Source organism: Lithobates pipiens, unplaced genomic scaffold (assembly GCF_037356315.1).
Source record: "Lithobates pipiens isolate NorthernLeopardFrog02 unplaced genomic scaffold, aLitPip1_a1.2 Scaffold_13, whole genome shotgun sequence".
NCBI lineage: Eukaryota > Metazoa > Chordata > Amphibia > Anura > Ranidae > Lithobates > Lithobates pipiens.
Genome location: NW_027507718.1, coordinates 416,348,389 through 416,360,564, shown reverse-complemented (window position 1 = coordinate 416,360,564; position 12,176 = coordinate 416,348,389). Strand labels below are relative to the sequence as shown.

The 12,176-nt window shown below is 43.1% G+C and overlaps 1 protein-coding gene across 3 annotated transcripts in view; it reads right to left on the bottom strand.

Moving 5' to 3' along the window:
• GUF1 (GTP binding elongation factor GUF1) overlaps positions 1 to 10,916 on the bottom strand; it is an 86,188-nt gene extending 75,272 nt beyond the window's left edge. For 2 of the 3 annotated variants that reach the window (XM_077477539.1, XM_077477542.1), the window contains exons 1-3: positions 10,842 to 10,916; positions 7,735 to 8,060; positions 5,479 to 5,590 (exon numbers count right to left, since the gene is read on the bottom strand). In XM_077477539.1, coding sequence (XP_077333665.1) covers positions 5,479 to 5,590; positions 7,735 to 7,920 — 298 coding nt within the window. In that variant the 5' untranslated portion in view covers positions 7,921 to 8,060; positions 10,842 to 10,916. Of the gene's footprint in view, positions 1 to 5,478; positions 5,591 to 7,734; positions 8,061 to 10,782; positions 10,803 to 10,841 lie in introns of those variants that run through there. The other variant, XM_077477541.1, reaches the window with a different exon arrangement.
• Positions 10,917 to 12,176: the final 1,260 nt, after the last annotated feature.

The window sequence follows — 12,176 nt, the reverse complement described above, 5'->3', positions numbered from 1 at the left end:
GTGATAAATTTCTACAGTGAAAAAGCCCCTAACAAATAACAAAGAAAAAATACAAAGAGAAAATAAAGTAAAATAAATAAATAAAAGTGCTTAGTGCAAAAATTAGTCCAGAAACTTCTGAAACGGTGACTTTTGTATTTGTATAAATCCAGTGACTTCTGTGCTCGTGCCCCTTTTGGGTCCCCACTCACCAGATTCCTATTCCCCTAAGGGGTTGCGAGCCTGTAGTATATCCACCGTATGTCTCCTGTCGCAGATCCTTGCGTCTCTTTGTTGTGTGGTAACAAGCAGATGGTGCCCCTTTTACAGTAGGTAGTCAGCAAACAGGAATTTCCTCAGAAGGGAAAAAGAGCAATCTTCATAGTGCAGTATGTTCATCACCATAGAGTAAACATTTCAGCAGACAGTGCCCAAAAAGGGGGAATTTCCTTTCTATATGTGGATTGGTATATTTATATCCAACACCAAAAACATATATTTTACTAAAAAAACTTTTAATGGTTGGAAATACCAGAAGATGTATAATGTTCACAAATCCAGAAAAAAAATTCATAACATAAAAAATAAAAATTAATAAAAAATTAATAAATAAAAATTCATAAAAATATATATGTGAAAGAGTCCATCACAAAACATGTGTATGTGGTCCCAGACCTGGCATAGGATGTCGAGAGCAGGGAATTATATGACCACTGTGTGAAGTTATATATAATTCACAATTTACCTTTTAGTTGTATGTAAACCCGGTGGCCAAAACCATGCAATCAGCACAGGTTGGGAAATCCCATAACCATATATGCTTTAATAGAGCATTCTGTTTGTAATGAAAAAAACGCTCCCGCGCTGTAAGTGTTGTATAGTACGTCACCGGTTCTAGCAGAGAGCTCGTGGAGAAACGGCTTGCGCTCCACCTGCGTTCCACGTACTCAGCGGACCGGAAGTGACGTGGTGTGCGTGACTACGCTGAACGCATTTCGTCATAGAATATGGCTGAAGACGTCTTTTTGGGGACTGTCTGCTGAAATGTTTACTCTATGGTGATGAACATACCGCACTATGAAGATTGCTCTTTTTCCCTTCTGAGGAAATTCCTGTTTGCTGACTACCTACTGTAAAAGGGGCACCATCTGCTTGTTACCACACAACAAAGAGACACAAGGATCTGCGACAGGAGACATACGGTGGATATACTACAGGCTCACAACCCCTTAGGGGGATAGGAATCTGGTGAGTGGGGACCCAAAAGGGGCATGAGCACAGAAGTCACTGGATTTATACAAATACAAAAGTCACCGTTTCAGAAGTTTCTGGACTAATTATGAGACTTTCACAGACCTTTTTCTGCACATTTTTGCACTAAGCCCTTTTATTTATTTATTTATTTATTTTACTTTATTTTCTCTTTGTATTTTTTCTTTGTTATTTGTTAGGGGCTTTTTCACTGTAGAAATTTATCACCATCCCTTATGAGAGTATTGTGAGTGGGTGTGGAGTACAGATAACTAATCACGGTTGTCTGTATGGTGATAAACATTGTTTTTTTTGATTATCTTATATATATATATATATATATATATATATATATATATATATATATATATATATATATATATATATATATATATATATATATATATATATATATATATATATATCTTTGGTATTTTACACATAATTTTTTATGCATTGCACTTTAAGGATATTGTATTACACACATTATATATATATATATATATATATATATATATATATATATATATATATATATATATACACACACACACACACACACACCTCTGGAGTTGATACCCCATAGGCATTTTTTAGAGTGTGGATTTTTCCAGACTTTTTATATTAGTAGAATATATGTAACAGGTTAATTATTGGCTTATTTGTATGCTGTAACGTATAATTTTTGGGTTTATACATACACAACCTTTAATGATTGCACTCATTTACACTCATATTGGAGGAGTACAATTTTGAAGCTTACTATCTATATATTTTTTTGGACACTTTATAAGTATAGGACCTGTGAGGGTAGCACTATCACATCAGGTTTAAAGACTTGCTACTAGGTGCTTTCCTGTATTACTGATACGTATCTCTCCCCTCCTTCTCTTATGCTGGGTGCCATCTGTCTTTAGTAGTATAGAGTGAATTGACTGGCATAGGGGCAGTAGAAAACTAAAACTAATTTCTGCTTATATTGGTTTGACCTCCTGGGAATATAATATAGATAAGGTTACTGGTCTCTATAGGTAGCGCCACAAACCCTTTTTTCAGATTACTTCGGGTCATATGTTCACAATGTCAGTTATTGCTTAGCTGTCAGTGTCAGCTATTACTTAGCACAATAGTTTAAAACCATAAACACAGGTGTCCCCAACTGAAGGCTTTGAGGCCATTTTGGAGAGAACAGTACCTTCTTTAGGTACTTTCTGCCTGTGGACAGGTGACCATGGCTTGGCAATGTAATCCTTAATAGAGACACGCCAAGATTTATACTGTGGCATTAGCAGATACAGCCAAATATCAAAAAAGTTGCCTCCTGCCCTGCTCCTGAGTTTATTACTTTGCTGCCCTGCCATATACAGCCTTTGTAAAAAGAAGGTCCACCCTCATCTATTCATTTCTATAGCTGGAGCCCTACTACTTTGGATAATTGAGGGCTGCCATTAGTACGGACCAGCCATAGGAATGAATAAGGTGAAAGACGAACATAAACAGTAGAAGCTGGATGCAGTCAACACTTTTTTCTGTAACGCAGGGGCGTACCTAGAGCATTTGGCACCTGGGGCGGATCCTATATCTGGCACCCCCCCCACCTTAAAATGTGAAAACACCCCACTCTGCCCCCTGCATCCTTCAATATCTTTTTGTCACTACTGTGTACCCCCCTCTCCACCACTGCACCTCTGGACCCCTTTACGTTACACAGCACCCTGCACCTCTGGACCCCTTTACATTACCCTGCCCTTGTACCTCTGGACCCCTTTACATTACACAGCACCCTGCACCCCTTTACATTACACAGCCCCTCACAGCTCTGGACCCCCTGCATGTTACACAGACCCCCTACAGTGCAGAACCCCCTCCTTACCGTACAGACCCCCCATCTACAGTGCAGACCCCCCTACAGTGCAGACCCCTCCACCCTATTGAGCAGAACCCTCTACAGTACAGAATCCTCCCTTACAGTGCAGACCCTCCTACAGTACAGACCTCTCCCCCTACAGTGCAAATCCCCCCTACAGTACAGACCCCTCCCCCCTACAGTGCATACCCCCTACACTCCAGACCCCCCTACAGTGCTGAATCTTTCCCTACAGTACAGACCCCCTCCTACAGTGCAGGACCTCCCTACAGTGCACAGACCCCCCTACAGTAAAGAACCCCCCTAACGACCCATAATGTACCTCAAGCCCAAGGCAGTGGCATTGCAGGGGAGGGGGTGCGAGCAGCACCCGAGTGGAGTGACATCTGTCGGCTCAGTGATCCGGGACCCGGCGCAATAATCCCCTTCTCTCTGTGGTCGCGTGACTCGCATCACGCCGTTCTGATCAGTCTAGGCAGCGGCTGTCACTCACAGCCGAGCAGAGTGAAGCCGCCTCCCCCTCCTCCTTTATGTCTACACAGTGCTGTGCATGCAGGAGGAGGGGGGGGAGGCGGCTTCACTCTGCTCAGCTGTGAGTGACAGCCGCTGCTGAGACTGATCAGAACGGCCGCGCGATGCAACCACAGAGAGAAGGGGATTATTGCACCGGGTTCCGGATCACTGAGTCGGCAGGTGTCACTCCACTCAGGTGCTGCTCGCACCTCCCCCCTGCAATGCCGCCCACTGCCAGTGCCTCGGGCTCTCTCTGTGTGGGCTGCGAACCCAAGGCGTGGCGCTGTCTCCTCTTCAGTTGCGGAGGGGGAGGGCGCTGGCCTGACACCCCCCCCCCAGTGTGTGGCACCCGGGGCGGCCCATCCCCCACGTAGTACTCCACTGCTGTAACGGTTGTGCAGTGCCTGGGCAGGACTTGATAAGTAAAGAATTCAGGAGTGGTGCTGAAGCCAAGCATTTTGACATGTGGACTACACTATGGGAAGAGAGATTTCAAGGACCACTTTACTAAAAGTGATATGCTTCATTTCAAGTAGTTTTTTTTAATTTTGTTTTTTTTAAAAGGGAAATCCTCTGTCCAATGAGCTCAACATGACAATACATAGATCTGACCCTGCACACTATCTAATCTTAGACAAGGCAGATGTAAGAGCAGACAAGCTAGAATCCAGATAAATCATTGGTGTTCCAATAGGGTACAACAATGTATACAATAGCTGGATTGTCATCGAACATCTGCCAATTTGTGCGATTATTCCTCACATTAACAACCTTCTTTGAGCTTAAAGCGGAGTTCCACCCAAAAGCAAAAGGGAAGCTCTGCTTGTTCGCACTCTCCAATACCACATTTGACACTTTTTTTTTTTTTTTTTGCAGGGGGGGTACCTGGTCCCACTTCTGGGCTGCAATGAACTTCAAGTAATTCCGGCCCTCCTCCTTCCCGGACACCACAGGTCCCAGCAGACAGCGTGACCATTCAGAAAGCTCTGAGCATCTCACGCATTCATAGTAGGAAACGGGCTGTAAGCCTTCACTGCCTGTTTCCCCTAAGGGCACTTTCACACTGAGCAGCGCCAGGCGTCAGCAGTAAAGTGCCGATATATTTTTAGTGGTGCTTTTAGCGCTATAGCGCCTGTAAAGTGCCTCAGTGTGAAAGGGGTCTTAGATTGCTTTCACACTGAGACATTGGGGCCGCTTTACCATAGTTTTAGCAGTGCTAGTTGGCTTTTAACCCCCGCTAGCGGGCAAAAAAAAATCGATCGCAAAGTGCCACCTGCGCTACCCATTGATTTAAATGGCGCCTGTAAAGCGCCTCAGTGTGAAAGCAGCCTTAGTGAAGATGCCAGCGCCTGTACCTGCACTCAAAGCCGATTGAAAAATCATCTTGGGGTGCCGACAACCAGTGGCAGTGCATCCATTAAGGGCACACAGGCACCGCCCCTTCTCTCCAGCCACCCCCTCTACGTAGAATGGATAGATTCATGCATAGAATTAATCTATCCATGGCTGCCACCCACTATTCAGGCATCCGGCCCCTTTTCGGGTCCAAAAATATGTAGAAAAATACATTTATTATTTTTTCAAAATTGTCACTCTTTTTTTGTTTATAGCACAAAAAATAAAAACCGCAGAGGTGATCAAATACACCCCCCCCCCCCCCCAAAAAAAAAGCTCTATTTGTGGGAAGAAATGGGACATCAATTTTTTTTTTTTTTTTTTTGGGTACAACTTTTCACAACCGAGCAATTGTCATTTAAAGCCATGCAGTGCATTATCGCAAAAAATGTCCTGTTCATTAAGGAGGTAAATCCTTCCAGGGCTGAAGTGGTTAAAGAAAAGCAAAAATACATATATAAGAAGTGTCATACCAGTTATTTCCAGCAGTCTGTCTGCAAGAGTACTTTTACCATGGTCCACATGGGCTATAATACTAAAATTCCTAATATATTCAGTGCTATATTCGGACATATCAATTCTTTCCTGAAAGAGATGACACAGAAATGGAAAAAAATAAATAAAAATGTACATGATGATGCAACAAAAATAACATTGAACTTATATTTATTCTTCATAGCTGGAGTCTGTAATTTATATAGATTATGACAGCATCTTAAAGATGGACTTTTAACTGAAGAATGCAAGTAAGGGACACATACCCACCATTAAACATAGCCACATAATTAAAGTGTTTCTAAACTTATAATTGTTTTGTACCTTGCATCATCTGCAATAACCACTTGCCTACTGGGCACTTTCACCCCCTTCCTGCCAAGGCCAATCGCACTTTGAATGACAATTGCCCGGTCATGCAGTACTGTACCCAAACAACATTTTTTGCATTTTTTTGGACAGATAGATTTTTATTTTGGTTGTATTTAATCACCACTGGGTTTTTTGTTGCTAAACAAACGAAAGAAGGCCAAACAATTTGAAAAAAAAATAAAAAAAATAAAACTTTTCATAAAATTTTATAAATAAGTAATTTTTCTCCTTTAACTGATGTGTGCTGATGAGGCTGCACTGATGGGTACTGCCAGGCAGCACTGGAAGACACAGATTGGCAGCACTTTTAGGCACTGTTGGGGCTGCACTGATAATAAGAGCAATGCAGATCAGTGCCCTAATTATCTGTGTGCATGTCCCCTGTGTGGATTTGCCGGTTATCGGCTCTCCTCACGCACTGTGTGAGAAGAGGAATACCATTAACTGGCAAATCCTGTTTACACTGTGATCAGCTGTGATTGAACACAGCTGATCATGTGGTATAGAAGCGCTGTGATTGGTTAGGAACACAGTGATCACAGATCTCTGCCAATGCACGCCACAAGTGGCACGCGGGCAGCAGGATCATGGGAGGACATCCATAGACGCCCTCCCAGCAATGTGCGACGGCGCTGTAGCCATCTTTCGGCTATAGCATGGTCGTGAAGAGGTAAAAGTGGTTCTAAAGCCAAGACATTTTTTAGCTTTATGCATTCAGGTAGTAGTAGTGTCACCCCCTCATCACAATCCATTATTCTTACCCGAGTCCTATCTTGATCCAGCACTCTGCCTGTCGACTGCTCTGTGTTCCTCTCCACACAGAAACAACCATGGGAGCCATTGGCTCCTTCTGCTGTCAATCAAATCCTATGAGGAGGGAGTGGGGGACAGGTCTATGAATGTTCGCAGCCCAGCTTGGGAGCAAGCCTGCATGTGTGCCCCCATAGCAAATGGCTTGCTATAGGGGGACACACAGAAGAGGAGTCGAGAGTGCCAACAGGAGGAGGTTCCTAGACATATAATCATATGACAAAAAATTAAAAAAAAAAAAAAAATCGGACGGGCTGGCTGCACTCAAATTGATCAATGGATCAACTTGGGTACAATCAGCCTGTCCATACATGGATCAATCTCGGCTGGTCCCTACTGAACCGGTCAAATTCCAATCCATGCATGGTCAGCTTAAGGCTCTGCTACCCTGCTAGTCTCAGGGATGCCATTACTGTGCTGCTCACTGTTCTCCTTACTGGAGGCTCTGACATGAGAGAGTGAAGCCCCGCCTCTACTAAAATAGCCCATGTGGTGCAGACACAGTGTAGAACAGTGATGGCGAACCTTGGCACCCCAGATGTTTTGGAACTACATTTCCCATGATGCTCAGCTACACTGCAAAGTGCATAAGCATCATGGGAAATGTAGTTCCAAAACATCTGGGGTGCCAAGGTTAGCCATCACTGGTGTAGAACAAGGCATGGCAAGTCAGTAATGGGGGAAGGTTGATCAGTAGGAAGACCACAGGCAATACTAGTGGGTAGCTCTTTGCCCCATGTTTGTCAACAGCTTCCAGAGTTCAGTTCCTTGTGAGTTATTATAGAAACATTTGGGTCATGGATAGGCTTCTGAAGGTTATAGGTGAAAACACAGGTAGGTCAGTGACTTTACGCCAAACAAGCCATCCAAAAACACAGACACCGGTATGAAGCTGTCCTTGTGTCCCATTGAGCTTTAAAGGACATCACAGAGATGGCCCACAGGTACATCAACAGATAGGAATGGGTAAAAAAAAAAAAAAAAAAAATGGATTTTAAAGATAATAGCAACATTGTTTAGAGGCGTTATATTGCATGCTTAACCATTGTTACCTTTTTAGTACTAAAGTGCATAGCCGGATTCAGAGATGTAGATTGGATGTTTTGCAATAAACCATGACCTCCACAGAGCGTGCCTCCCAACCATTTCTGAGCAGACAGGTGTGTGTTCAATGTACGGATTTTGTACTTCCATAGACGCAGACATCTTCCAGTGCAACGTGGGCTGAAAGCATTCATCTCTCCAAATACCGTCTATGATCAGCTCTGTATCATCCCGCAAAGGCCTTGCTACATTCCAGCTTTTAAGTATATGGTGGTCGCTGTTCATGTCTTACACATCCTTACTACAAAGATAATCTGCAGAAGATTGTAAGGTCCTGTAATAAATTAAATGTAGGGCAGGATTTGAAAATGGTTATTAAAATCATATGTGAAGACAAAAAAAATAAAATAAAAATTCAAACATCCCAGGAATTAATGCACATTTCCCTGTGTTTTATCCCTTTAAAAGCAGTGGTCTCTAAACTGCGGCCCTCAGGCCAGTTATGGTCCTTTTGCTTGCCAGAATCCAGCCATTGGGGCATTACGCCTCTCAATGACACCAACAATAGGGCACTACTCCTTCCATAGAAACTGATGGGGCATTATTTCTCCCACTGACACCAACAATAGGGCACTACTCCTTCCATAGACACCGATCAGGGCCGTCTTTAATATAGATTGGACCCTGGGCAAAATTTGTCTTGGGCCCCCCCCCCCCCATGCAATTTCCCTCTCCACCTACTCTGAGACATACAATAAATAGCAGCTAGACTTAAAATCAGTTTTCTGTATCAGATCAGGCAGCGATTGTGATTGGTTGCCAGCAGTTACAGCATATCATTACTGCTTACTGACTAGTTGCTAGAGGTTACAGCACACATTACAGCTCACTGATTAGTTGCTAGAGGTTACAGCACATCACCTCCTCACAGCAGGGGAGCATGAGATACATAGGAATGCCGCCTTTATTTACATATCAATGCCACCAGCCGCAGCTATTTACTTAGTATTGTCGCCGCTATTTACATACGAATGCCGGTTATTTACATGTAAACACAGGGTCTGCAGGTGAGTCATTTGCACACAATAGGGCAGAGCTGGGCAGCATTAGTACCAGCACTTCACACTGAGATATCGGGACACAGCACAGGAATAAAATTCAAGGGACAAGGGAATTTAAACCTGGATAGTTGACAAGTATGAGGCAGCTGTTTTGGGCCCCACAACAATGACACGGCCCCTTTTGCCCTGCCTTAAAGACGGCCCTGACACCGATGGGACATTATTTCTCCCACTCTGCATAGAAACCTATGGCTGTGCGAATCGCCGTAGGTGTACGTTGGACGCTATAAAAGCAAAAACAGGCGTGTGCATACCCGTGCCACCTCACCGGCGGCTGCGATGTCCACAGACCACCCATGATCGCGCCACAGAGAGCCAGAACGGGTATCTGGCAATGTAAACAGACAGATCCCCATTCTGACAGAGGAGGAGAGGGAGATCTGCTGTTACACCTCCCTAGGGAACATACATTTAACCGCTTGATCACCTCCTAGTGTGAACCCTTCCCTGCCAGTGTCATTTATACAGTAATCAGTGGCTATTTTTAGCTCTGATCACTGTATAAATGTCAATGGTCCCAAAAAAAAAGTGTCCGATCTGTCTGCCGCAATGTCGCAGTCCTGCTAAAAAACAGTGATCACCACCATTACTAGTAAAAAAATATTTATTTAAATGCTATAACTTTTTGCAAACCAATGTACGCTTACTGCGTTTATTTGTTTTTACCAAAAATATGTAGAATAATACATATTGGCCTAAACTGATGAAGAAATTAGTTTTTTTACATTTTTTTGTGGTGATATTAGAGCAAAAAGTAAAAAATACTGTAGTTTTTCTTTTCAAAATTGTCGTTTTTTTTTTCTGTTTATGGCAAAAAAAATAAAAAGTGCAGAGGTGATCAAATCCCACCAAAAGCTTTATTTGTGTGGGGGGGGGGGGGGTTGGGGAGGACATAGATTTTGTTTGCGTACAACGTCATTGTCGCAAGGCTGCGCAATTGTCATTTAAAGCGACATAGTGCTGTAACGCAAAAAAATGGCCTGGCCATTAAGGGGATAAATCCTGAAGTGGTTAATCGATTCTGAATTGGCCCTACCCTGTTTCCCCGAAAATAAGACCTAGCGTGATTGTCGGTGATGGCTGCAATATAAAGCCCTACCCCCCAAATAAGCCCAAGTTAAAGTCCTTGTAGATCTTATTTTCAGGGTAGGGCTTATTTTCAGGGAAACAGGGTAGGGCTTATTTGGGGAGTAAGGCTTTTATTGCAGCCATCACCGACAATCACACTAGGTCTTATTTTCGGGGAAACAGGGTAGTAGTATGTGTATGTTGGGTTCTTAGGCTGGATTCACACCTATGCATTTTTAGCGCTTTTTGCATATTTGGGCTACAGTCCATTTACCATGGTTTCCTATGGAACACTTTCTGTTGTGCAAATCTGCAAAATGCAAAAAGCACTAAAACTGCATAGGTGTGAATCCAGCCTTAGAGATTGTAAGCTCCTTGAGAGCAAACTGATGTAAATGTACAATATGTAAAAGGGCTGTAAATTGTCGGCACTATATAAATGCCAATAAATGAATAAGATCAGAGCATTGACAATTTTCAAAGAAGGCGAGCAATGACAACCCCAATTCATCTCACGTTTACTTCAGCAAGAGGAGTGAGACTTTGCAAGCAAGGATCATGCAGACGTAAAGAAAATATATGAAACTGACAAGCGTCCAGTATCTGGAATGTTCATGTATGTGATTCTGCCTCTTCTGATCTACTGACAAACACATCTGTATCTATTATGTAATGTGTTTCATGTGTTATGATTCTTCTGGTCTCCTGCCTATAAACAACAAACAACGTACATAACAGATATAGAGAGAGCAATGTGGTTACAAGTCAGATACTTCCTGCAGAGAACTAGATCCCAGCACACAGACAAGTGATCCTAATATACATTCATATATCTATAGGAGGAAATCTTCTAATATTATAAGTCACCATTGCTGGGTGTCAGTACAGAGCAGTGTGATCACTGACAACACACAGTGTTCTCTCACCTTCCTACATATGTCCTATGCAGCCAGCACTCCATGTGAGCCTCGCTCTCCCAGCATGCACTGCTCCTCTTAAAGAGGCAATGTCAAATCTAAAACTTTAAAAGGGCAATGATAACACAGTGCAGACCTTCCCTGATCACCATGTACTATGGAAACTGAATACACGATCAACAGTTTGGGTGTGCCTTTCCATCTATTTTATGCGTGTTTTAACTTGCGTTGATTTTTTTTTTTTAGTGCACTTGTAAAATGCAGGTTGACACATTTAAAATAAATTTATTTTTTTGTGTCCTGTTCACACTACAATGCTGCGATGACCTGCGTTGTGTTAAAATGCATACATGGTGCATTTTAACGCAACATAATGTTACGCGGATCAATGCAGCGCTGTAGTGTGAACAGGACACACAAAAAACAACAACAATTGTTTCTTTATGTGTCTATGGGGGTTATTTATGAAAGGCAAATCCACTTTTCACTGCAAGTGCACTTGGCAGTGCAGTCGCTCTATCAAGTGTCTCAAAGTGGCGGCCCTCCAGCTGTTGCAAAACTACAAGTCCCATCATGCCTCTGCCTGTGGGAGTCAGGCTTGTAATTGTTAGCCCTGCAATGCCTCATGGGACTTGTAGTTTTGCAACAGCTGTAGGGTCACCAGTTTGAGACTCCTGCAAGGGGTAGATCTGAAATGAGGGGAAGCTCTGCTGATTTTATTATCGAATCATGTGCAAGCTAAAATGCTGTTTTTTTATTTCCCTTGCATGTCCCCCTCGGATCTACAGCGACTTTACTTCCAAGTGCACTTGCAATGCAAAGTGGATTTGCCTTTAGTAAACAAACCCCATAGTGCTGACCCGTATTTTACAAGTGTGCTAAAATGCAGACTGACTCAAGTCAACACAAGAAAGCGGACCTTCAGTCGTTTTTTCATCTTTTCATCTATTAAATCTTCTGCCCTTGTTGTTTTAAAGAGGTTGTAAACCCTCCTTTAAAAAAAAAAAAAAAAATAACAAACATGTCATACTTGCCTCCACTGTGCAGTTTGTTTTACACAGAGTGCTCCCGGTCCTCCTCTTCTGAGGTCCCAACCCGCATCGAGTGTTCATGTTGGAGAAGGCACTGGTAGCTCCTAACCCGCATCGAGTGTTCATGTTGGAGAAGGCTCTCCTACAGTGGACACCCTTGTGGGCACACTCTGGAGTCCTGCTTCTGTGTACATTCACACAGAATGCCGGACTTGACCCAATCCCCAGTGCCCACGTCATTAGATTTGATTGACAACAGCGGAAGCCAATGGCTGCACTGCTATTAATCTATCCAATCAAGAGCCGAGAACCC